Here is a 27,793-nt window from a genome sequence, read left to right on the forward strand (position 1 = left end):
TCTTCGAAACTCACGCGGAGGACGATCGGGCGAAGAGCATTTGTCAAGGTCTTGGCTTTGATAATTCTTTTCGGGTTGATGCAGACGGCCAGTGGGGAGGGTTGTGGCTGTTGTGGCGTTCGGGTATCGAGAACATTGTTGTTGTTGAATTCTTGGACCAGTTTATTTGTGCTCGGGTGGAGAATAGAGTGGACTCGCTGCATTTGATTGTGGTTTATGCTGCACCTTCTCTGACTCATAGGAATGGTCTCTAGGAATAGTTAAACGAGGTTATTGCAGGGATTGATGGTCCTCTGTTTGTGGGAGGGGATTTTAATACCATTGTGAGGTTGGATGAAAGAACTGATGGAAATGGATGTCTTTCAGGTGATTCAGGTAGGTCGACGCTGAATGGCTTACCTCTCTTACAATGGCTTTATGAAAATCTTAAAAGGGGTAAGTCGATTGAGGAATCAGGTAGGTCGACGCTGTTTGGAATGGCTGTCTGGTGGGGGTGGAAATGTCGCTGTGGAAATGTGTTTGGGTTAACTGGAAAGTGTCGTGATAGATTCTGGTTTGTTAAAGACTTGGTTAAGGAAGTGATGGCGGAAAATGCTGTTCAAGTTGATGCACGGGCGGGGATAGTTCGGGTGGAGAGCATGCTTGCTTGGTCTCCTCCGGGAGCGGGCTGGTGGAAGATTAACACTGACGGCGCTTCTCGAGGAAATCCGGGCATGGCTACTACAAGAGGGGTGATTAGAGATGAGAATGGAGGATGGATAACAAGGTTTGCCCTGAATATTGGGATTTGTTCGGCACCGTTGGCAGAATTTGGGGTGTGTATTATGGACTGTGTATGGCTTGGGATAGACAAGCTACTCGAGTTGAGTTGGAGGTAGATACAGAGATAGTGGTGGGTTTCCTTTAGAAGGGGATCAATGAAGCTCATCCACTTCTTTCCTGGTACGTATGTGCCATGGCTTTATATCAAGGGACTGGATTGTCCGAATAACTCACGTGTATAGGGAGGCTAATCGTCTGTCTGACGGGTTAGCAAACTACGCGTTCGGTCTAGCTTTAGGGCTTCATTTTTTGGAAATTGCTCCTATTGAGGTTGGGGAGATTTTATCAGCATAAGGTAGAGGGGCTGCACTTCCACGAAGTGTTTGTGTTTAATTTTATTTTTGTTTGATTTGGGAGAGTTTTCTCCCTTTGTATTACCAAAAAAAAAACTCAAAGAATACTAGATAGAATGCGGATGATGCCCTAGGTTGAGAATGTCACTTTTACAATATATAAATAATCAAGGAAAAAAGATAGTCAGTTACACAAACTATAAAAGAATACATTACCACATATACATCTCAACTATAGAGATACATATATAGCTAACTAGATGAACTATATATATTGCATGTCCACATATATCAACTATGGCCTTGATTGACAAATGCTTCAGAAACTTTACAAAGCAAAAAAAATTCTTAAAGATATAAAATGGATCCAATCAAACTTTAGATGCTTTGGATTTTTTTTTTCTCCCCGTCTAAATATTTCCTTAATTCCTTTTTTTTGTTTTTTTTTTTTTGCTGTAGAAAGCTCTTTTTCTAAAGACAATATTTTAAGCTTTCCAAAATTTTATTTTCTACAGCAATAAAATCTACAGTTACAGTCAAAATTTTACAGCTCAAAATTTACAGCCAAAAATCCAAAACTACAGACGTAACCATTATTAATGCTTGAAATTCACTTTCCAACACTTATTGTTCTTAATTGAATGTCAGCGGTTTAGTCCACACTAGTTTTTGGGCGGACAATAAACCGCAGCGGACCAACTATATATGTACATAAAACAGTTTGCAATTGTTTCGTAGCGGTTTTCTTTTGTTTTCTTTGAGGCTACATCACTACGAACACAATTAGTGAATAGTAAATAAAAATTGGTTCAGTCCATAGATTCATGGTTTTGTCCACTCCAACCGCTGTAACCATTCACACTTTATTTGTACATAAAAACGGTATCCACTTGGTCCGCAGCGGTTTTCTTTTGTATTTTTTGAGACCGCACCACTACGTATACAATTAGTGAATGATAAATAAAAAGCGGTTTGGTCCATAAATAGTTTTGTCCGTTCGAATCGTTGTAACCATTCACACCCTTACATTATTGCCTAAAATTTTCATATCATTTCATCATCACTTTAGCTTAACTTTTGCTCTACACATTTTAGGTATTCCCATTTATAATAACTTTACAAAAACTATTTAGATATTGCATCTCCATACTCACATCTCTTCCACCTATACTCTTTTAATTTTAAATTTGTATTCATAATTATTTCTTATAACCCTAGAAAGTATAAATATCCAGTATTTCTTGTACATCTATTATATAGAACTAATGTTGTTTTTTGAGATTTCATTTGTGAAATTTTTCCTTAATAGTTAACAGTATACAAATCATTGAGAAGTTCTGATAAAATATAAATAATCAATCATTAAAAAAAAATAGATTGCATCTTTTAATCCTTTTTTGCTTTTAACCCCACATCATATTCCTTTTAGAAAACTTCATAATGTCATCTTAACCCTATATAGTTGGACCATCTATATCATCAAAGCAACGACATATCAAAATAATAAAAAATGTTACCAAAGACATAACAATGTTAATGTAACGGCCCGATCGTCATTTCTCTCAGTGGGCTGCATATCTTCTTCCGGATCATGGGCACAATTCTCTTAGTGGGCAACATGTCTTTTTCCATTCTATAGGCCCAACTCTCTTAGTGGAGACCAACAAAAGTTCATCTATTTTTCAGGAAAATACTAAACAAGTTGCGCTGTTTTTGGAGTTTATTACTTTAAATTTATTCCGGTATATATATAACTACAAATGCATTATTATTATTATTAAAGTTTCTTTGCATTAGTGGCTAGATTTGAGTTTTATTTTTTCTAGGAGAGCCAATATTTTCTTACTCATTTTTTTTATTTATTAAAAACTGACAAAAACGACACTGTTTGGTGATATTATGTGGCATAATACGATATCTTAGTCCGCATTTGTTAACAGAATAGTAACGTCGTTTATCGATTTGATGGTTTTGACCGTTTGTGTTGGAAACTCAAATTTTAGTTAAGTTTATGTAGTAATAAGGACGACTCAAATTTTTGTGTATGAATACGATAAAACAACTAAGTTCAAGAGGGAATTTGCCGTTTTCCCTCGCATATCTTAAGAGAACTTCAAAATAAAACTAGCTTGAGCTTGAATAATATTTAAGTCTGTGGATCTCATGATTTTTAAATAAATATTAATAAATCTTTGTAACATATCAAGTTGTAATTTTCTTACTGTGAGTCTTTTTCTTTTTCTTCCTATCCCTTACAATAATGTCTGAATCAATATAACTACAAAAAATTCTATCAACTTCAAAAATATCTGTTGAGCTTCTTGTATTCAACATTTTTCTCTATATTTGAGTCTAGTTGTATCATCTGCAGGAATAGTCTTTGTTTACAATGTTATTCTTCTTGAGGAGGACAATGCAACATGCTTGCGTTATTCTCCTTATCCTCTTGTTCTAACCTTCTCTTTGGTTCTGCAAACACAGAGAGTGAAGCAAAAATTTGCTTAGACAAAATACACAACAGTTGGTTGTTAGTAAAACCTTACTTTTGTTAGTAATTGTTCTGCGTGTGCAAGCCAAGAACTCTTCCCAGCTTTGCTGTTTGAGTTCTCTTATAACATCTTCCGAAAGCGCAAAGTTTGGTTCCCTTCCACACATGAAAGCAGCCCTAATAGAGAGGTAACAATCTAAGTATCAAGAAAGTTCAAGAATCTTGATTTAAACAAAAAGTGTTACCTATCGTATAAACGGGCAGCCTCTTCTTGAGAAGAGAAAGTGCCCAAATGAATCTGTCTCTTCTCGACTTTAATGGCGGCTTGCCATTTCATGTTCTTGTAGTAGACTCCTCTCATTAAACATGGTTCTTGGTTATGAACATGCTTTCTTCTATGCCGCTTTCTTCGTTTCAGCGGCTGGTCTGTCAATGGGAAATAATTAGTCAATTCTTACTCATCTCAATCTACTAGTTAGCGAGCGAGAAATAGGACCTGTAACGCATATGTTCTGCTCACATTTTGGTGAGATGGAATCAGAATCAACCGGTGATATATCCGAGTACTCAGACCTGAAATGCATATGATTTGACCGAGTTCTTCGGCCCGATTCTTCAACAGACATATTCTACCAAACCAAAAAAGTAAGGCTCAACTGTTAGAATGTAATACAAAATCTTATCTGCTCAACAATGCTATCTTTTAACCAACTAAGAGCTTTCAGAATCATAAAGTCTTAACATTTTTCTCTACCTCCTCTTCTTTAGGCTCATCAACTTTCTCAACTTGTCCAGGAGTATAAGCTACACTTGCATTAGGATTTGGAATCCCAGTGATCATCTCCTCAGCAGTTAGAAAAGGAAGTGGTGTGACATAACCATTTGGTCCTAAAGAAACAAAACTAGTTGATAACTTTTACATTATGCCTAATGTTTTGACAACAATATAGCTCAAGTCAAAAAACATTGTTTACCACAACAAAGACCCAATAGCCTACGCCTTCTTAAGCTCACCATATTGAATGTTTCACTTTCTCTCCTATAAAAACCACAAACAAAACACTGATCAGTTCAGGAAACACCTCATATGTCTAAATCAAGTAAGATTACACAAAATATACCAACTTTAAAGCCTCATTTAACATATGTCTTGTGTTTTTGAGACCACAAAGTAGAAAAGTTAACATATAGATCCGACAAGAACAGCTCCAAAAGTCAATTAACAGCTCATCAAAACCAATATGAATCGAAATTGAATCTATCATTGATGAAAAAGGGGAATTGAACTAGTATAAGCTAATCAATTAAAAAGAAAGACTTTTTATCCAAAATCAAGTCAACCCCTCAAATAAGAACCAAACCAAACCTACCACCTTCATGAAAAAACCTAAGCTAAATCTAGAAACCAGAGTCTGACTCAGACCAATCAAGAAGAAAACAAACATAAGAAGACAAAACTAAAACATACCCATTGTACAAAAACTCATTACAAACCAACCCATTGCATAAAAATCAAACCTTTATGAGATTACAAAACAGAGGACCAAAGAAAAAAAAAACAGAGGACCGGTTAATGGGTTTTGATAAACCGGAGAGAGAGATACCTCTAAAGAAGGTGGTGAGTGACAGAACACAAGGTCTTATTTGTTAGTTGAACAGAAGAGAGAGAGAGAGAGAGATAGAGATAAAGAGAGAGAGAGAGAGGAGAGTTTAATTTGTGTTTTTTGGAGTTGTGGTGGTGTATGAGGCAGCTCATGCATCTACCACCTTTGCCATCTTATTTATTTGGTTGGTAAACGCTGGAGAAGACAAGAAGGAAGATTTAATATTTTTGACAAAAACCAAAAACCAAAAAAAAAAGGAAAATTTGGAATATTTATTAGGAATAGATAAATACTAGAAATAACCAAAAAAATATATCAATAATTGTAATTGGAAGATAAATGCTAGAAATAAAAAGCCCATGAGGTTTTGATAAAAGTTGAATCCACGAAGGAAACGTGTTATTTTTTTATTTGTGTATCTCTATTTCCACTTTTCCCTTCATCTTGGACTTTTATATATTTTCCCTTATATATTTATACTTTATACTTATTTTTAGTTGTATTATTTAAGAGATTTTGTGTGTATAATGTTATGTAAGGTTTATTTATTCCTAGAAAACTATCAAATTATTGTTACTTTTGTAAATAAATATTATTAATTAATGGAATTGGATAGATGTAAAAAAAAACTGTTTTAGGAAAATTATTGAAAATGGAACATATAAACTTTTTAATCAAATTATGAAATACAGTATGAATAGGTATCTCACTAATAAAGATAGATTTTTATGTTGAAATTCTCTAATTAATTTGTTTAAGATATTAGTAATATATTAGTTAGATATCCTAGAAAAATAGGAATATCTAACCAATGTATATGATCTTAGAATTATTGATGTTTTAGTAATAAATCATATTATTTTTAAACACATTGGATATGCAAAAACACTGTCTCGCCAAAATCCAATATTTACAACAAAATTTCCGGCGTCGATTTAGCTTATGACAAATTTTTTTACAAACATGTTAAATTCAAGCTAAGAACACAATCTAACCATTCTACGCAGCAAAACAACAAAACCATACAAATGTACTTAATTTACAAGTACCTTACACTTCAGACTACCTTCACTGTCAATCGAACTACTTCGTGATCCACCCGGACAAGCCACATGACTCCTCTTTCTCGAACAAGCTTCACTTAATCACGTAATACCAAACACCACCTCATCTTGTTACTGATTTATACACCCAACAACTCTTACTAATCGAGTAACAAGAGAGATGGGTTGAAATACTTCATCTCGATCCAACCACGGCTTCACTTCATCAACGCTGGTCACTTTAAAGACCAACACTGCACACACTGCAGTTAGTTAACCCAAACTACATATCATATTTTTGCTCTCAACAACTACTTATGCCTCTTTGACTATGTAACGGCCCGACCGTCACCACTTAATAGGCACCAAGTCCACTCTAGGCCCATAAGCCCACTTCACTTAAAGGGCCCCAATCCTCTTCCGGTCCTTGAGTGCTTCATTATTCGACGGTCAGTAGGCCAAGTTAGGAAGGCTTTAAAGATGTTTTTACCAACCCAACAAATCAACATGTGATCATTCTTTGTATTGTGCCCTCACTCGCTCAGTTCCGATAATCATTTCCCAAAAAGTCACTCATCATGAACTACTCCAGCTAAAACACGCTTAATTATGGGATTATCTTAAATGGTTTCTTGAAAAGATAATTTCACATTACCGAAATAGGTGACCAAATAAATTCTTCTAAACCTCTCTGCATGCAGCACCAAATGTCTTAAAATAGGAGTCTCACAATTTAACCCACTAACGGACTGCAGCATCTTTGTTGTGAACTAAGACCATCACCCCTTGACGGTGTGGCATCTTGACTCCACATTTATTTGAGTTTGGCTCTTATACCACTTGTAACTCCCAAATTACCATATCTTGATAGACCCCACATCCACTATTCGTCTTGAGCCAAACTTTTTTAGTGCACCAGATGTCCTCTCTCGGCCCGTGAGCCCACCCTTAGCCGAAGATCAGTACGCTATGTCCGAGAGGCTTTAAAGATTTTTTATCAACCCTACAAGTCAGCACATGTTCTTTCCCCATGTTTTTCCTCACATGGTTTTGAAAAGCACTTCTCGAAAGGTCACCCATCATCAAAAGAATCCAGCTCAATCATGCTTAACTATGAAGTTCTTTAGGGATGGTTGACTAAAAAAGATAAGTGCATTTTAGTGACATTGCTGACCAAATTAATTATCTAAAACCTCTCTGCATACACCACGCGAAAATAGCAAAAATCATCCTAGAGTATTTGCTGGTGGTGTCGGCTGACATATCGTCGTTAAGTGCTTAACTAACATTGTTTCCGTATATGTTGATTTTGGCTAATTTCATATAATTTTGGTTAGAAATTTGAAAATTTCGTGAGTTTAGATTGCTATTTGCCGAGTATCTTCGTTTAGGTATTAAAATACTGCCATCTAGCAAATAGTTTAGGTTGATTTTCTCTATTTTCCTGTATACACCACCATAGTTCTTGAAACCAGGGTGTCATTGATGAAATTTGTTGGTTAGAGTTGAGCAACCATCCAACAAGTACTGGTGTCGCTTAACATCAAAAAATTTGCATTCAAGATTGACCGGTCTAAGCCCTCGATCGATCAATACACCCAATTCATTCCCGACAAAACTCAGTTACGGGACAAGGCATAACAATTTTAATATAAGTTTAATAAATAGTTATTATTTTTTAAAAACAAAAATAAACCAATTAAAAGACGACACATTCCAAATGAGTTTCTAATGAGCATACTATTGGTCTGATAGAAACCAATTTTCATGATCTCTCATACTTTTTTTTTTTTTTCGTATAATATTATTGTACATACTACTACTATATGTACACTCTTTCGACTAAACAGTATCAAATTACAAACTATTTGATTGCATAATTTAGTACGTTCACTTACTATTTTATTTAAGTAAAATAATCTTTTATGTAAACTTTTTTTTTCTTTTACTGTATTGTAAGATTATGGTTTGGAACAAATTTAAGAAAAAAACAAATTTAAGAAAATCTTTATCTCTTACTTTAAAGACATTAAACCAAAGAAATAAACCAAAGAAATAAAAAAAAATTTAAGAAAAAATAAATAAAATAAACTTAAGAGGCAACCTTGGGCAGTTCGTAGGCTAATGAAATTGTATTTTTCTAATTTACTGTAAAATTCAAACAACAATAAAAATTAGCTAATTATCAAATTTGGTTTATAGTATCGTAGAGCACTAGAGCTAGCAAAGGGTTCAAGAGAGGGACTAGGTAAATACAGAGAGACAAGGAAACTAAAAATAATATAGTTGAAATTAAATAACAAATTAATATATTATTTATTTAGATGATTATTGAAGAAGAGTGAGGCCACCGACGAACTTTTCATTCACACATTATTTTTCGTTTTTTTTTTCTTTGGTTGTTAATGTCTTTGCATTTTTGTTATTTGGCCATTTTATTGTATAATCTGGCCATTTTATTGTATAATCTGGCCATTTTGTTGTATACATATAATTAACAATTCATTGTATAGGGAAGGTAATGTTGTAAAAGATAGACCGCTAGTATTGCAAATTGTGTAAAGGACACAAAAATATCAAAAGATAATAATAATTACATAACAGTTTTAATTAAATGAGTAAAATTGCTTCTACATTAGTTTACAAAAAAAAAAGGAAAAAAATAATTGCTTCTACATTGAGATATATTCTATTTGGTATTGTTTGTTACCTGAACAAACCTTTGATATATTCTATTTTAATAGACTCTTTTTTTCCCTTTGTTTAACACAATAAAGGGAATTTTATATAAAACTAGTTGTTGATCCGCGCTGCGCGTGGGAGTTTTATAATTGTTTTTTTTTTATATTTGAAAATTTATATTTTGATTTTTCTTTGTTTTTTGTTTATTTTTTTTGTTTTTACCGTTGTTTTTGTATTAATTTAGTATATGGAATGTTTATTGTTATTTGTTAAACTTTGATTTAGGTCAAATAGTAGCTGTTAGAACCTTACATCTCAAAAGCCTTCAATTTTTGTAGGCCAAATTATTCTAATGAATCCACTTATTTATTTATCCAAGTGTTTTCATTTTACTTTTTAGTTTTTTTCTACTTCTTATGCCTAAAATCGGTTGTGTTCTCGTTTGATGTGGCTTCAGATGACATCAATTTAGTGGTATATCTATATGTATAGTATAAATATCCTTGTTTTGTATTTTGTTTTTGTATTTAGTCCCATTAATCAAAAAATTGATCATTACTTTATAAATAAATATTTGTTTTATTTATTTTGGACATAAATGTTTTTTATTATATTATTTATTTTCTTAAAACCATTATTGAATATAAAAAATAAAATAAAAGCTAAGTTATGAGGTAGAAAAAAAATTAAAAACTAAAGTGTTATAATTCTAAATCAATGTAAAAAATTAAGATGAATGATGATGTGGCAGCTGATGTGGCATAAGGAGAAGAGAGAAAAAGTTAACTTTATATATATAGAAGATGCCGTTTTCAAAACTCATTCTTTTAAAACTGCAATTTTCTACTTTGTATTTTATAAAATGCCATATTCATTTTTATGTTACAGAAAAAAGACAAAATTACTTTCAAAGAAAGAAGAAAAAGAAAACTGACATGAGACGAGACATTTTTACTAGCTGTCATATTAATTATGGACATTGTTTAATAGACAAGTTTTACTCTTTGTTTTTTGTGCATACTCTATTATAGACAACATTTTTTTGTCATCAAATAGACACTTTTATAGCCTTCATACACTCTAGATTTGCAACTTGACCAAGAACACTCTAAAATTATAAGTGTTTAGCGGATTTATTGACCAGAAAATTTGTTAACCAACTTTATTATGACAACTTACTTAAGACTATTGACGATATCAAAGTAAAAAGAATTATAGATTATATAGGCGTAATTTATATAATCTATATGTATTATATTAGTCATCTGTCTAGTGACACCTTGAATTAAGTCATCTTTGTTTTCTCAACAAACATCATCAAAAAAATAACTTTATTAGTCAAACGTGATAAAATATAAAGAGCACAGCTAGTCAAGTTAAGCCAAAAACACTATATACTTCAATACCATAGTTTTACTTACAGTCAGGATCTAAGTTAGTGTACTAAGTTTGATCAAATTAGTGTGTCATAAAATCATATATATATATACAAATTAGTGTGTCTTAATGACCGACAAGCTCTTTTGGTGATGTGAATAAAAACGACTAATTGATTCCTAATTTTGCCAATGCAAGGTATACACCCTCATAAGTGACTTATCCAAATAATACAAACTAACTCGATAGTCATGATCGCAATTTGAATCTTTTATCTGCTGCCACATTAGTTTTTCAAGGCAGAGTTAATTTCTAATATTTTTATTGTATCAAAAACATCTACTTTTTAAATATTTTTAAAAAAACTTACCAAATAATTCTTAAATTAAATGTTTGATAAATTTAAATCTATAAATTAATAGATTTTAAATGTCCCAACATCTCTATATCCATTATTTTTTAAGAAATGTTTATAGCACTTTAACCAGCTATGATGTGACATATTACAAAAAAAATACCATTACATTTTATTAATTTAATAATAAATAAAAAAATTTGCCTATATTTCTTTCTTTCTTATACGATAATCAATTTAATATTTTTGAAATTTATATAACATAATTCATTTGTTGTTTCAGAAATTTTAGGAAACAATAACAAACATTTATATGTCATGAAAATTAAGAATCACAATTATTGTTAGTTATTGTAATGGTACAATATTCGTATCCAAAAAAATCAGCAATACAATTTTTAGATTAAAGAGTAAAATATTTCTTTTATAAAGAATCAAATTATGTTTATTTGTAATGTGTGTGTATAACATACGATTTTGTAGTTAGGTAGTATACGTATACATAATCTAGTTTTTGTGTATTTTGATTGCATTATATTTTCTTAAAAATTAATATCTTATTTTCCTTTAGTTAAGAAAATATATATGCTAATTTTTATTTATAGACATCATGTAATATTTTTTTCTTAATATATTCAATATTTTGTTGAGATATTAATTACATAAATGTATAACTAAAATATTAAAATAACATATTTTATTCAATGTAGTAACTACAACAAAAAAAATTATATCAGAAAGTTAAATTAGAATTTCTAAACATGACCACTTCAATTCACAGAATCATAGGTGAACAAAAAAAATTTTAGGATTTTGTTTTTGGACTTTACCAAATTTATAAGTAACAAATTTTGACATTGTATCCAAACCAAAATAGTGTTACCGATTACAGATCGATCAAAATATGAAACCAAGTAAATTAAATATAGAAAAATTATTAAATGTTATTATTATTTATAACTAACGAATCAAATGAAAATAAAAATTATATTATAATTTATAACTAACGTAACAAGGTTTACGTAAATATTTTTCCGCGCTTTATTTTTTTCGTGATGCTTTTAGATTAGTAGTAGAATCTGATTATTATTTATTATAAACAATGTTATTATTTATTAACATATACGTTTTAACTAAAACAAAGTAAGAGAACCTTATTGAACCGGTGAGAAGACTCAGAACAATTCAAGTTTCCTAAAACATCAACTTTATTTTTTTACATATCAGATGTTGAAGCTTCCATACTTTTCACTCAACGTACCACAAGCGTCGAGTGGTTCACAAATCCAAGCTTGGCTCTGCCTTAGCCACTTTCCCCTCGTCGAACCATAGGCGTCGCGCTATATGCAAATCAATGCTAGGCTCTCCTTTAGTCATAGACTCAGACTTAGGATTTGGATCCCGGGCAAGATTTCCACCGCATCAACAACAAAGATAACGAAATTCACTTTCCTTATCTCATTACCGGTACCACCATCTCGGATTAGTCTATTCTTCAACTCAGAGCTATCGGATCCCCTGAACATATAAAAAACTCACCAAGTTAACAAACAATAACTAATTAAAGCCTAAAAGGAGAATAAATCAAGAATCGTAACCATATGACAGGTTCGCCGCGACGCACGCCTCTTGTCATCCACTTCTCAATCATACTAATGTTATCAGATGACGGGACATGGCTCAAACCACGCGTGTCATACAAGCAAAAAGAACCAGAACCTCCTCTTGGGATCATATATTCCTCAACAAAATATGTCCCTCCTTTAGACTGCATACCAACTACGATTCGAGAGAACGACAAAAACAGGATTTAATCTCATCTCTGAAAATAAGTAAACTAAATCAAACATATAAATATACTTTACATGATTCTTGAGCTCTAGCTGGGGGTAAAAATTCATCGTCTTCGATCACTCTTGTAATCTGATTAACAAGACTACTCTTCCTGGCTCCTTTCGGACCAACAAGGATGATTGATGTAGTCTTCAGAACATCGTTATCGCGCAATTTCCGATCAGAAAACGATCCAGGAGTATAGCTATATAAACCATAATAGCCAGAAACATAAACATCATTAATTCAATTTATATGATCACCAACTACAACTAGTAACACAACTATTAATTCAATTACTAATGTAGAATTAGTAACACAACTATTCCCTAAATTGAACTGAATTAAATGAAATAAATTATAAAAAAACCTCAAGATTTTGTTCCTGGCTTGTCTAAGTTTCCTTTTACTGCTTCTGAGCAACAGATCCTGATTTTGTAGAATCTCTTGGTAAGCCTTATCTCCCCTTCTCATTTCAGTAGCCAAAATCGAGAAATTGTGTTCAGAAACACAATACTTAAACCCTGAATCATCATCACTACCACATATCAAAAATAAACAATCAGTTTCTTGATTATGATCTTGAAGATTCTGATCCTTAAACCCTCAACTAAAGTAGTAATAATAATAATACCTGAAACTGAAACAAGGAGATGATGATGATGATCTTGAAGATTCTTCCTCTATAACATTTTAAAAATACTTAATTTTCGTTATCAAACATGCAAAATTAAATGACAATTCAAGAAACAAGAAAAAGTTCAAGAAATTTACCATCGTCGAGAGTATCACCACCACCCATGGCTACCTACAATAAGGTTCTTTTTGTTTTGTTTTTTTTTTTTTTTTTTTTGCAGAGATTTCTCAGACTTATAACTTCAAAATCTTGTTTTGAATTAAAGATTATTTAAGAATCTTTTCTGTTTTCTAATATCATCTATCGTTTTGTTGACTTGTTCTTTCTTTTCTTTTCTTTTTTTGTCCAAAAAGTTAAAAGCCCAGTGGACAAATTTAAAAGGCCCAATCAAAACCATATTACAAAAGATAAAAATAAAATATTTATGGTTTTAACACTTCAATTATTGGGCAAAAATGAGTGTAAATATGAGTGGCAATACATATTTTTCCCCAATTATTTTTGTAAAATTCAATTACATAGTGAATTAAATAAAATCATAAAGTTGTTTCCTAATTAAATTCTCCTAAAATCTCTCTAAAATCTACACAATGCATTATTTAATTAAACTAAATACATCAATTACAAGCTTAAAAATCAGTTCCCCACCGATTTATATTTCGTAAATTAATCAACACAATTAAATCCATAATGTTTTCTCCCTTAAAATCGGAACAATACAGTTTATATTTATTTAAAATATAATAATCATAGTATTTAACAATATTCCTAAAATATCTCCCTAATAAATACAAAATCTCATTTTCTTATTTTTAAAAATTTATTTCTCTCAAATAATTGTCCAATATCTTTACGTGATCTTATATGTTGTTAATTTATTTTATTACATAAAATTATATATAGCAAAAATCCAAAAGAAAATTCCGATATTCTGCAATTTGAATTTTTGAAAACAAACATATATTACAAATTATTATTTTTTGCATATGTTTAACATTTGACAATGATTCATAGGGTTTTTGGATTTTTGAGGCGTCCAAATTTAAAATGTTTTATTATGTTTAATACGGTATTTTATTTGAACAAATTAAACATTTCGAAAATGTTTCAAATATTATAATATATTCAAAAATTTTAAAAGTTTATATATTATATTTAATCTTTATAGAGTGTTTTAAAATATTCTAAATATTTAAACTCTATAAAAAAGTAAGAAGTATTCTTAATGTTATAACGTTTTAGATATTTTAACTATTTTAAGACTTTTTGAAAGTTTCAGTGTTATTAATATATTAAATCTACATCAATTTAAATTAAAATATTATTGGACTGCCGTAATTTAAAGAAAAATTGATACCAATAACCTTTTTATGATACCATCTTTTTGTCATTTACATTTTTGCCCGCTCTTTAATTTTAATGGTCATTTTACCCCCAAAAATTTTAATAATCCTTCCAAAAATTTTTCCCCCAAAAATTTTCCGGTAAAAACTTTCCCGCCAAAATTTACAAGGGTTTTTAAAGGGATTTACAAGAGTTTTTAATGGTTTTAAAGAGATTTGTAATGGTTTTTAAAGGGTTTTAAAAGGTTACAAAGGTTTTTGAATGGTTTTTGAATGGTTTTTAAATGGTTTACAATGGTTTTTAAAAGTTTTTATAAGTTTATAACATTTTTAAATGGATTTACAAGGATTTTTAAACGATTTTAAAAATTTACAAGGATTTTTAAAAGTTTTTTAAAAGGAATTACATGTGTTTTTTTTTTTTTTTGTCATCAATTACAAGTGTTTTTAAAAGGATTTACAAGTGTTTTTAAAGACATACAAAGATTTAAAAATAGTTTTAAAGGATTTACAAGGGATTTTAAATGGTTTTAGAAGTTTATAGAGGTTTTTAAAGGGTTTACAAAAGTTTTTAAAGGTATTACAAGTTCTTTAAAATGGTTTTTAAGGATTTACAAGGGTTTTTAAAGGGTTTAAGAATTTTACAAAAGTTTTTATTATATGATTTATCATGGTTATAATGGGTTTAAAGGGATTTACAAGTGTTTATAAATGTTATAAAATGATTTACAATGGTTTTAAAAGGTTTAATCATGTTTTGAAAGGTTTTGGATGACTTTTAAAAGATTTACAAGGGGTTTTAAAGGATTTTTAAGGGATTTAAAAATATTTACAAGGTTTTTAAGGAATTGCGGAAAATTTATGTTGGGAATTTTTTTTTGGCTCAGAAAGTTTGTCGGAAATTTTTGGCGGGAAAAATTTTGTCGAAAATTTTTGGCAGGAAATTTTTCGCAAAGAATATTATTTTTGTTGGAAAAAATATTCCTTTCTTCATCATGTGTTATATTAAAGGAGAGTAATTTAATCGTTTTATAGATTGAAGAGGGTATTTTTGAAAGTGGACACCTATAGAGAGTACTTATAGAAAAGGGTATCATAAAAATGTTAGTTGTGCAAATCCCCCTAATTTAAACATGGTTTAATTTTTCAGCGATTATGTGACAGGACGGGCCGGTTCTAAGACAAAACAAGTTGTAAAATAAATAATATCGTTAATTACATATAAAGTTTAAAATGTTTTAAAATAATTTAAAATTTTAAATGTTATTATTATTTTAACTCTGCACCAAGTTTAAACTAAAGTATTATTAACCCTTCTATAATTTTAAACATAGATTTAATTTTTTTTGCGATTATATGACGAAAATAGTATCCAACATACTGTATTGTAAAAGTATGAAAGTTATATCTTTTCTGAATAATAATTTAATTTGCCGCATTGTTCTCCCTTTTACTTGTTGTTTACTTAGCTTTCATATAAACTTTTTGCCTCTTTACAAAAATTATTTTATCCAAATTTCTAGAATTCTAATTAAATCGAATCGATAAACCCATAACCGATTTGTTTTACCCCATATATAAGCTTTATTTTGTTAAATGTAAAGAGAATAATATTTGACAATAAAAATATAGACTGAAGTTGTAAGAGCTTATGAGTCTTCTTCCTATTTTTCTTTACTTGTCTTTGACTTCGTCTTAGTCTGTATATTTTGGCTTTTCTCATGGCAGGCCCTTTCTTTGCTCCAATTGTGCATCAATCTCTGCGTATGAGATTCTATAACATTCATATAATTTTTAGAAACCTTTTGTTACGACAAGCTTGACTCAACAGAAATTGCACATGAGTCTACCAAATATACATAGGACAACTGGGTCAAGATCAACTTTCTTGTCCCTCCCTGGTAAAACGGCATACGCAGTGCCGTGTGTATTGGAGTGACGATTTGATAAACAAGTTAAAATATATATTAATGATTATTGTAATGTTAACATGTTTTGTTCACGGGCGGGTTTATGTGCCTAATAATGAGAGTTTGAAGCAAGAGATCGTAAAGGAGATTCATGTTAGTATGTTTCCGGTTCATCCGGGAGCGACTAAGAAGTATCGGGATCTCAAGCGGTATTATTATTAGGTCAGGATGTTGCTAACTGGATCGTAGACTGCGATTTGCTAGTTAGTGAAGGTAGAGCATCGGGTACCAAGCAGTTTGTTCCAGAGTTTGCCCATTATGGAGTAGAAGTGATATATAATCATGATGGATTTCGTAGTGGGATTGTCGGTTTCTCGGTTTAAGGATTCTATTTGGGTCATTATGCACTGGTTGACTAAGTGTGCACATTTTCTAGCTATTAAGATGACCGATGGAGTAGCGGTTTTGGCTAAGAAGTATATGCAGGAGACAGTGAAGCTTCACGGAGTTCTGACCAGTATTGTTTCAGACCGGGATTCAAAGTTCACTTTTACGTTTTGGAGGGCTTTCCAGAAGGAATATGAATTTGAGTACAACGTATCATCCTCAGCCAGATTGACAATCCGAGTTACGATTCAGACCCTCGAGGATTTGTTGAGAATATGTGTACTAGATCTGGGTGACTATTGGGTGGATCACTTGAACTTGGTAGATTTTGCATACAACAATAGCTACCAAGCGAGTATTGCCATGACTCCTTATGAGGCTTTGTATGAGAGGCCATGCACGAGACCATTATGTTGGACTCAAGTGGGGGAGAGGAGCATATTGGTTGCAGATTTCGCTCAGAAAACGTCGGAGAAGATCCAGATTTTGAAGCTGAACATGAGAGAAGCTCTAGATTGGCATAAGAGTTATGCTGATAAGAGGCGGAAAGAGCTTGAGTTGAGGTTGGAAATATAGTGTAATTCAAGATGGCTATGTTGCAAGGTCCTAATATATCCCTTGCCGAGACTAAATTGAGTCTGAGGTATATGGGTCTTTTAAGGATTATGGAGCGGGTCGGGCTGCTGTTGTATCGGTTGGAGTTACCCGAGGTTATTTAGGCATTTCATAAGGTGTTTCATGTCTCGATGCTTAAGAAATGTTTGCATAAGGATGATGAGGTATTGTCTAAGTTTCCTACAGATCTTTAACCAACATGACTCTGGAGGCGAGACCAGTGGAGGTTCTCAAGAGGAAAGTCAAAGAATTTCGGCGTAAGAAGATGCTTTTGATCACAGTCCAGTGAGACTGTGATGGCATTTTGGAGTAGACATGGGAACCAGAGGCGAAAATGAAAACGAGATTCAGGAAGTGGTTTGAGAAGCAAGCCGAAGATTAAGCTTATCATTCTAATCATACATCACTGGTACAAAGAATAACACATCTAAAACCATGTGCATTGGAGTATACAGATAAAATTGTCCCACAACATTTTTTTTTCTTTCTTTCTTAAGATTTAAAAAAAAAAAAAATTGTCAACCAATCGTGGGCCGCCACGTGTCGCGGGGCCCCCGAATAATGCACTAACCAAAACGAATAACGGTCCCGATTTTGTATACGTCCCACCTATTTTGATCATTTTTAATTTTTTTACCAATAATTACGTGGGACTTTTGTCTACATATGCTAATGCACTTAGCCTAACCCTTTAGATAAGTTATGGTCTTGCTCGCACCTCGAAAAAAAACAAGAAGATTCTGACAAGGAAATGACACATGAATCTATGGTCGTGCACTAACCATTTTTAAAAAAATTATTAATTAATCATCTCATATCTTTAATTAAGATAACTGATAAATTTAAAATTAATTAAAAACATAGGATATTATTAATATTTAAACATATAGAAAATTTAACCTATCATTCTACATATAACGGGGTTATATGGTAAGACGGGTTATTAGTATAAATATGAAATAACATAAAGTTATGGTTAAATCGTCATTTTATTATTTTATTAACACCATTAATATTTCCAGTACGAATAATTAAAGTATTATAATTTATTATAATGTTTGACTCATCCACAATAATTTTATATATACATGTATATATATATATATATATATATATCTCAAATTATTCATACTTCATATTTAAAAATGTATTAAAATATTAGAATTTAATACAAGATGACAACTTTTACTGCTTGGTAGTTACTAAATAAATGTATTTTGTTCATTATTAATTTGAATATAATACTCATTCATTTTATAATACAAAATCACAAAATTTATATACAAAATTAAATATAAAAAGTTGGCTCGTGTGTACTACGGGGTAAATGGTGTATAACATAAAAACCAAATCTTATTAAGCACTATAAATGATAAATCAAAAATACTTTTTTGCAGCTATAGAAAAAATCTTACAGTAGGACTGTATTGATACATTTTGTATACTATCCATATATTTTAGCAAATATGAGTTTAATTATAGTGCATTTTAAAAAACCGCATACTTATAGTTTTTTCACCACATATATTCAATAACAAAATCTATTAATTATTAAAAACACATCAAAATATATACACAGTAACATCAATATTAAAACCAAAAAATTTACCATGAGGTAAATTTGGTTATACAACAACGTATATACACATCGTAACATTTATATTAACTAAACAATAAAATCATTAAACTAATTAACTTCTTTTAATAATTAATTATAAAAAATAGATATGTTGTGTACTACGGGGTAAATCTTTTTTATCTCGGACAAAATCTTTTGTTCAACAAGAAAGAAAAATTTGATGAACAGCCGTTTTAGATCGGCGACAATTAAGATCGTGTAAACGTTGAAATGTTAGTTTTATGTATGTACGTTTTGCTGTTAGTTACAGTAAACCAAAGATACATTATGCATCGGGGTCCATTAAGTTTGCTTAGCAAAAATCACGAGCTACAGTTACACACTTCTACTAAGCCCACTATGAAAGTGTAAATTCAAATCATTTTTTACACACTATTTCATTAATCTACAAATACTATTAGCCATTATAACTACAAACTATCATTAAACCATCCTCTATTAATTTTATATACTATTTTCAAAAAAAATATATAAAGATAAACACACATTTACATGTACTATCATACAACATATTACATATATATAAACTATAACGGTTAAACTTTAACATATCAGGTATACATAAAATACTAGGCCCGTGGTGTACCACGGGGTAAAATCTAGTTATTAATTAACTAAACCCATTTAAATCAGCATCACCAGCAGAACAATCAACTAAACCAACAATCAAACAATACAACCTCCGATTTAAATTAAAAATTAATTCAACAATAAACCAGCAAAAAAAAAATCTAATTATCCGGCAATTCTAACATGCTTCTAAACTTATATGTGTATATTTTACATCTTTTCAACATGCATTCGTCATCCATTCATCCATTACATCTTTTCAATATGTTTCACACTGTTTATCTTCACTTTCGCATCCTTCGCATCCTTCGCTTCTGCATATTGGAATTATTTCAAATACTAAGGAGTTACGTAAGCTGATGCCGGAAAAATGAATGAACAAATGAGAAAAGATGTACTCGTTCAGTGTACACATGGAAACACATATTTGTGAATAACTAAGTACATCGTTCGTTTTCCAATTTTAGGGAAGAAAAAGAAAAAGAAAAAATAAACGGAAAAAAAACTTAAAAATACCTCACCTATTTTTTATTTGCACGTTTAATACCTGATTTTTTTTTGTTGGAAGAATAATATCCAAAATAATAAAAACGTGCAATTTAATACATATATTATTAAATATTGACATTTTCCTCGCTACGATCTCTCAACAAAAAAAAATTACAATTTTACCCTTCTTCACTTATATTTATTATTAGTGTATAAATGACATGAAATTAATTACAATTTTATTGAAAGAAAAATATTTGCTAGTATTATTTCATTGCATCATTAATTTATAGATTTACTTCAAAATATATATATTTCATTTTTCATTTTTATCCAAAAATATTAAGTGATTCAATGAAAGGTTTATTTTGAATTATATGTTTCATATCCAAATATATATTTTATTTCTATCCAAATATATATTTTAAGAAATCTAATGAAAGACATATATATATGGAATTATATATTTCATATCCAAAAATGATATGTATATTTCTTTTCTTTTTTAACGCTGAATGATTCAATATTATTAGAAAATGATTGTGCATAACAAAACCATAAGCCATAAGATGGAAACCAAAAATCGTAAAGGAAAAGAAACCAAGAATTAAACTCCACGACGTTTGTCCCTTTCAATCCGGTCATGAAGCCAAGACGGACCACCAAGCGCTAGATACGAAGTTAGTCGACCATCCCGTGTAACGCTGCAAGCAATCTCTCTAGCCAATAAATTAGCTTTCGGTGAAGAAAGGTGAAAAGAAACCTTCCGCATCACCCGTATTACTTGCCCGATCTTAGATAACGATGCCCGATATTTAGGCCAAGAAACTGGATTTGTGATAGCTTCCCAAGCTGCCTTACAGTCCAACCAAACTTCGCAAATGTCATAATGCAGATCATGTAAACTAGATAAGCTCCATAGAACACATTTCAGCTCCGATGCAATACGATTATAACAAGGCCGAAAAGCATCTCTCGCATGAAGCAAAACATCTCATTCATGATTACTCAAGACCCAAGCTCCACCACTAAAAGAAGATTCGTTTATCCAAGATGAATGAATATTGCATTTGAGCGTCCCATACGGCGGATGAATCCACAGTTTTCCGGTTGCCAGAAGTACTCTACCACCAACCCGGAACTCATTCTCATGGTTTTCTTGTTGTTGACACCATTCCTCCATGTCTCTTAATGCCGTGACCAACACGATATGGGGGTTTATAGCTTGTTGTGAGAACACTAACCCGTTTCTAGCTTTCCAAATCTCCCAAAGTAGCCATGGTATCGCTGCTCGCAAATGTGAGGCTATCTCTGTTTTCTCCATTAACGAAAACATGTACTCCATATTCTCTGGAACCGACATTGAAAAACCTTGTGTAGGTATTGGTAGACCACTCACATCCCAAACCTGAAAAACAGAGAGACACTTAAAGAGAACGTGAGATATAGTCTCCTCATCCCTCGTGCAAACTTTACACAGAGTGTTTACACCAATTCCGTGTCTTCTCAAACACTCTCCAACCGCTACAGCACCTGAGAGGACTCGCCAAAGGAACAATTTTATTTTTGGGGCTGTTCGCAAAGCCCACACTTTTTCTTTGAGGCGGTTCAGCTGTTGCTTGTTTTGCGAGACTGATTCTAGCAGGTCTCCCGAGTGAGAAAGTAACCAATAGCCACTTTTAACAGTGTAACTACCATTTGATGTGTACGCCCAAACTACACTGTCACTCAAATCAACTTTCGGTGGAAATGAACATATGCTTATGATATCACAAGGTAGAAAGAGCTCATTTAAGAGGTGGAGATCCCATTCACCCTGTGGTGTTATCAGCGCTGCAACTTTCATATTGATATCCATTCTCGATTCTTTGTTGAACGGTCGCCTTGGCTTGTCATCATAAACCCATTTATCCAGCCAGACCGATGTAGAGACTCCATTACCAATGGACTTCATTAGACCCTTTTCCAACAATTCTCTTCCAAACATGATGCTACGCCAAGCATAGGACGGTCTATAGCCCAGTTTAGCTTCAAGAAAACCTTTATCTGTAAAATATTTGGCCTTATACACTCTTGACAACAATGAATCCGGATAGTGAAGCAAACGCCAAGCTTGTTTAGCCAATAGTGCTTGATTAAACTGTCCAATGTCCCGGAAACCAAGGCCTCCTCGTTTTTTAGATTGACATAGCTTCTCCCACGAGACCCAATGCATCTTATGCTTGTCCTCAGTTGCATTCCACCAAAAGCTTGACATAGCACTATTGATTTTCTGACATTGGTGTTTAGTTAACCTAAAGCAGGACATTGCGTATACCGGGAGAGACATAGCGACAGATTTTAATAACACCTCTTTACCTCCTAAAGAAAGGGTCTTCTCATACCAACCGCTGAGTCTAGCCTTCAGACGCTCAGTGATGTAACTTAGTATCTCTGTTTTTGAACCACTGAAACATTCGGGTAGCCCCAAGTATTTTCCAGCCCCACCTTCTTGAAAAATACCAGAAAAACAGCTAATTAACCGTTTCATTTTTCATTTTTATCTAACACTTTTTAAGATATCCAATGAAAGATATATTTTATATCCAAAAATTGTATTCTATTTTTATCCAAAACTTCTAAAAGATCCAACGAAAGATATATTTTGCATTATATATTTCATATCTAAAAATGAATATTGAAATATGAAATATATATTTTTATTTAAAGATATAAAGAAATATTACAATGAAATAGTAAAGTAAAATATAGTCTTTTATGCATTAATAATAAATAAAAGTGAATAGGGGTAAAATTGGAATATATTTTTTGTTGAGAGATCGTAGGGAGGAAAATGTCAATATTTAATAGTTTAGGTATTAAATTGCACGTTTTTATTATTTTGGATATTATTCTTCTAACCAAAAAAGATCAGGTATTAAACGTCCAAATAAAAAATAAATGAGGTATTTTAAAGCTTTTTGTCACATTGCTTTCAAGTTAACCGACTAACTTTGAAACAAAATTATAAACTGGTTAAGTTTCTATTGGGAATTTTCTTAAATACTATGAAAGTAGGTATTTATTCCAAAAGTACAATTAAAAGTTTTATTTTCCGAAAATAACACTAAAATATTTTTTTCAAAAATACCATAAACCTAAAACTAATTTTTTTTAACATTCAAAACAAATTGTAGTATCTTTGAAAAAAAAAAACTAAAACGATGGTATCGAAGGGAATTTCTGGTATCCTAGGGAATTTCTCATTTTTCATTATCAGTTTTATCTTTAAAAAATATGTATATGTGAGTTACTATAAGAAAAACAAAATAAAACAAAAAGAGAAACTTTGATTTTGATGGACTTTTCAAAGTCACAAACCATCCCTTACTCCAGTGTATATATAAATGGGAGCTCCATAGAGTAGAACAGATATAAGTGAAGTTACCAAAACATGTCTTCTCGTGCCTCTTTAATCTATCTTATTTTCCTTTTCTCCTTCATCACTATATTCAGAGCCTCTGCTCAAAATCCTAATTACATATACCACAACTGTCCCAACACAACAACGGCAACGGCAACGGCGACGCCAACATATTCAAAAAACAGCACTTACTTCACCAATCTCAAAACCCTTTTGTCTTCCCTCTCTTCACCCAAGGCTTCATACTCGACCGGATTTCAAAATGCCACGGCCGGACAAGCCCCCGATAGAGTCACCGGACTCTTTCTTTGCCGCGGAGATTACTCCCCGGAAGTTTGCAGCAGCTGCGTTGCCTTTTCGGTCCAAGAATCGTTAAGATTATGTCCTAACGTGAGAGAGGTCGTGCTCTATTACGATGAGTGTATGCTCAGATATTCTAACCGGAATATTCTTTCCATCTCTATGACCTATGGAGATTATACACAAAGAAACCCAAAAGATATTCCCACAAACGAACAAGGCCGGTTCAAAGACGTGATCTTGTCCACGATGAACGAAGCCACCAAGGAAGCCCTAGCCAGCCCAAGAAAATTTGATGCGAGAAAAGCTAATTATTCTGCATTCCAGGTTTTGTACGTACTGCTTCAGTGCACTCCTGATCTGACAACACAAGACTGTTTTAGTTGTCTGCAATTTAGCATCAGTCAATTACCTTTTACAAATATCGGGGGAAGACTTCTTGTCCCGAGCTGTAATTCAAGATACGAGCTTTACCCTTTTTACAACGAATCATCCATAAATATACCATCGCCACTGATATCTCAACCACCAACAGTTTCTATTCCTCCGGTGTCAGCTATTCCTCCTCCTCCTCCTCCACAGCCTGGTCAGAGCTCTGTTTTTTTTCATGTTTTAGAATTAATTATGAAGTATTAGGAGATAGAGAACCGGAGATCAACGGTCGAGATGTCAAAGAAGCCCAAGAATCTCCACATCTTCATATTTTCCATATTCTTGGGCTTGGTTGACATCTCAATAGTCGATCTCCGATTTTCTATCACCTAATCAGTGTTCTAAATTACGTTATGGACGACCATATATACGCTGTATAGCTATAAAGTGGTTCAGTACCGTAAAAGCTATATGGTCCATATATATGGCGTACATATAGCGTATATACTTTAAATCCTGCATATATAACGATTTTCCGAAAACTCAAAAACAAAAAACTTTATCATTTGATAATATTTTTATAAAATTGTAACTGTTTGATAATTTTCTTAAACAAATTAACTATGAAGTGAATATATCATTATTTTCTATTTTTTCATACTTCTTAGGTATTCAGAATTTTTAAAATATTTTGTAAGTATAAAAATGTTAAATATTTTGGTAACAAATTTTATGTCTACATATATAAAATATATCCATAAACGACCGTATATACTATACGCTAAGCAGTGATGTGTCGTACAAATAGTGTATACCGTATTTTAGAACATTGCTCCTAAGTCCTAATCCTAATACAGAAAATTAAATACTTTGGTACGTTTGAAACGCAGGAAAACGTGGGAGTTCAACTTTGTTAATGGTAGCCATTATTGGATCTATAATAGTGGTGGCTGTTCTGCTTCTCATTGCTGGTTATTGTTTTTTTACAAAGAAGGTGAAGAAGACTAATGAGACTGCACCCACATTTGATGGTAAAGATTCAATTAATAGGTTTGACATAATTATGTCATCTACTAAGACTTCTATTGTGCTAATAGGAGATGATATGACAACCATAGATTCATTGCAACTTGATTATAGAACAATTCGAGCTGCAACAAATGATTATTCAGACCGTAATAAGATCGGTGAAGGCGGATTTGGTGAGGTGTATAAGGTATATATACTATATATGTTTAAGGATATTTGAAACTATCATCCTCTAAATTACTGTACTACTCAACTTCACAGTCTCCCAAAATATAACTTAAGTCCAAATGGTGAAGGGAAAAGCTATTCGAAGATACATACAAGATACATACAAGTTGTAAAAAATAGCGACTTAAGAGTTTTGTTTTGCGTAATATAGGTGTTAGGTTGTGTACTTTTTAGTTAAAATTTCATGTCAACGATAACGAGATGATGGTAATGGATAGGGTATATTAACTAATGGGACTGAAGTTGCGGTGAAGAGGTTGTCAAAAACTTCGAGGCAAGGCGAAACAGAGTTCAAGAACGAGGTTGTTGTTGTTGCGAAACTTCAACATAGAAATTTGGTTAGGCTTTTGGGATTTTCTCTAGAGCGAGAAGAAAGGATATTGGTCTACGAGTATGTGCCCAACAAGAGCCTTGATTACTTCCTCTTTGGTCAGTTACATTATTCAAGTTAGTCAATCTTCAAAAATTGGGATCTTTAGAGTCATTTATAATTTATGTATGTGCACAGACCCTACAAAGCAAGGTCAGCTGGACTGGGCTCGACGATACAAGATCATTGGAGGAATTGCTCGGGGGATTCTATATCTTCATCAAGATTCACGGCTCACTATCATACACCGTGACCTCAAAGCGAGTAACATTCTTCTGGATGGGGATATGAATCCGAAAATTGCTGATTTTGGAATGGCAAGGATCTTTGGAATGGACCAAACCCAAGAGAACACAAGCAGAATTGTTGGTACCTAGTAAGTCTTATTCCCACTTAACTTTTCATCAGTAAAAGTTTGTTAAACATTATTTTGCCAACATACTAAAGTTTTCTCATGGATTCTAGCGGTTACATGTCTCCTGAATATGCTATGCATGGCAAGTTCTCAATGAAATCTGATGTCTATAGCTTCGGAGTGTTAGTTCTTGAACTTATAAGCGGTAGGAAGAATAGAAGCTTCGACGAGACAGACATCGCACATAACTTGGTCACATATGTATGTCTAAAGACAATACATATTTACCTTGAACCATGGTTGCAAAGTAACTAATAGACTACTTGATAATGTTAGGCTTGGAGGCTTTGGAATAACGGAACAGCACTAGATCTCGTGGATCCAGTTATTGCAGATAACTACCAGAAGAGTGAAGTGGTTCGGTGCATCCATATCGGTCTGTTATGCGTTCAAGAAGATCCTGTTGAACGTCCAATCTTGTCAACCATCTACGCGATGCTTACTAGTAATACTGTGATATTACCGGTACCACAACAGCCAGGGTTTTTCGTTCAGAATGGACCTAAAAAAGAGAAGCTTGATTCAAATCAATCTACGACTAGCAAGTCTATTGTAGCTTCTGTTGGCGATGTCTCGGTAACCGATTTATATCCACGTTGAATTTTGGTATTGTTAACCTTTCACGCTTGAATCAATTTGCATTGTTATGTTTTCATGTAAAATGTTTTCTTTCTTCATGTAAACATTGTCTTCTCACATATGTTTTGGTATGATGAATTAAGTGTAATTTATTTATGTATTTTATTTAAAAAGAACATAGAAAAAAAAAAGCAGACTGTAGAAATAGTGTTCAATAAAATATTTGAAAGACATAAATCTGCCACCGAGAAAATATATCTACTAAGTTTACTGTTAGGATTCTTACGGAAAATGCCATTTTTTAGGAAATGTTTTTACGAATGTGACATTTTTGCTAAAATCATATGGATTTGCAATTTTTGAATTTTTAAAATGTCCATTTTTCTTTATAAAAGACGTACTTAATAATAAATACTAAATCCTAAAGACAATTAGAACGTACTAAATCCAAGCATAACAAGAACAATGCATGTTTAGTCACATATTTTTAACCTAAAAATAGCAAATTCATAAGATTTTACCAAAAATGGCAAAATCAAAAAATTGGTCACAAATAAATGGCAAATTCATAATTAATTATTTCCTATTTGCTGCTATGAAAAATACAAGATGAGAAATTTCTGTTAAGGGAGTGTTTAGTTCGTTCTAGTTTATTATATCTTATTCTAGTCACCTCGTCGTTTTCCATAGATTTTAAAATCAAAATAGGATTGGTTAAGTGCTTTGAATAAATTATATACTATATAATTCTATTTACATGAACATATAAAACATGGAACTTTTGTATGTTAGTGAAATTAAACCTCTTGATTGGCGAAAGTTATTAAAATGTCATTAATTATAAATTTTATTCAAGAATGTGAATTTTCTTATGTTTTTCAACAAAACATATCAGAGAAACTAATTGGTTGAAACCTGAAACCAACACAAGAGCCACAATGGCAAGAGTCAAGCCGATGGACATATGAATGCCACAACGACGGCTGAAACTAGCCATTGGCCGCGGTGCC

General features: G+C 32.1%; 3 protein-coding genes across 10 annotated transcripts; 1 reads left to right on the forward strand and 2 right to left on the reverse strand.

Moving 5' to 3' along the window:
• Window positions 1-3,288: 3,288 nt before the first annotated feature.
• Window positions 3,289-5,361, reverse strand: LOC17880608 (ethylene-responsive transcription factor-like protein At4g13040). 2 transcript variants are annotated; one of them, XM_006284415.2, is made up of 7 exons: window positions 5,208-5,361; window positions 4,578-4,642; window positions 4,358-4,491; window positions 4,124-4,232; window positions 3,849-4,029; window positions 3,659-3,780; window positions 3,289-3,584 (listed from the first exon to the last, which is right to left on the reverse strand). In XM_006284415.2, exons 2-7 carry the CDS (start codon window positions 4,618-4,620, stop codon window positions 3,508-3,510), a joined length of 666 nt encoding a protein of 221 aa, XP_006284477.2. In that variant the 5' UTR covers window positions 4,621-4,642; window positions 5,208-5,361; the 3' UTR covers window positions 3,289-3,507. The 2 variants fall into 2 exon arrangements, with proteins under 2 accessions (XP_006284477.2, XP_023634963.1); XM_023779195.1 differs by having other exon boundaries at window positions 4,100-4,232.
• Window positions 5,362-11,734: 6,373 nt separating this feature from the next.
• On the reverse strand, window positions 11,735-13,359 carry LOC17880504. Of its 2 annotated transcripts, none has more exons than XM_023779291.1 (6): window positions 13,272-13,359; window positions 13,138-13,189; window positions 12,868-13,035; window positions 12,530-12,702; window positions 12,263-12,443; window positions 11,735-12,182 (listed from the first exon to the last, which is right to left on the reverse strand). In XM_023779291.1, exons 1-6 carry the CDS (start codon window positions 13,297-13,299, stop codon window positions 12,038-12,040), a joined length of 747 nt encoding a protein of 248 aa, XP_023635059.1. In that variant the 5' UTR covers window positions 13,300-13,359; the 3' UTR covers window positions 11,735-12,037. The 2 variants fall into 2 exon arrangements, with proteins under 2 accessions (XP_023635059.1, XP_023635058.1); XM_023779290.1 differs by having other exon boundaries at window positions 13,132-13,189.
• Window positions 13,360-23,520: 10,161 nt separating this feature from the next.
• On the forward strand, window positions 23,521-26,804 carry LOC17879158 (cysteine-rich receptor-like protein kinase 15). Of its 6 annotated transcripts, none has more exons than XM_006283190.2 (7): window positions 23,521-24,376; window positions 25,053-25,193; window positions 25,260-25,378; window positions 25,638-25,848; window positions 25,928-26,165; window positions 26,255-26,405; window positions 26,481-26,804. In XM_006283190.2, the coding sequence occupies exons 1-7, from the start codon at window positions 23,521-23,523 to the stop codon at window positions 26,802-26,804; spliced, it is 2,040 nt and encodes a 679-aa protein (XP_006283252.1). The 6 variants fall into 6 exon arrangements, with proteins under 6 accessions (XP_006283252.1, XP_023634638.1, XP_023634637.1 ...); XM_023778870.1 differs by having other exon boundaries at window positions 25,263-25,378; XM_023778869.1 differs by having other exon boundaries at window positions 25,053-25,177; window positions 25,241-25,378.
• Window positions 26,805-27,793: the final 989 nt, after the last annotated feature.

This window comes from Capsella rubella, unplaced genomic scaffold, assembly GCF_000375325.1.
Source record: "Capsella rubella cultivar Monte Gargano unplaced genomic scaffold, Caprub1_0 scaffold_7, whole genome shotgun sequence".
Lineage (NCBI taxonomy): Eukaryota > Viridiplantae > Streptophyta > Magnoliopsida > Brassicales > Brassicaceae > Capsella > Capsella rubella.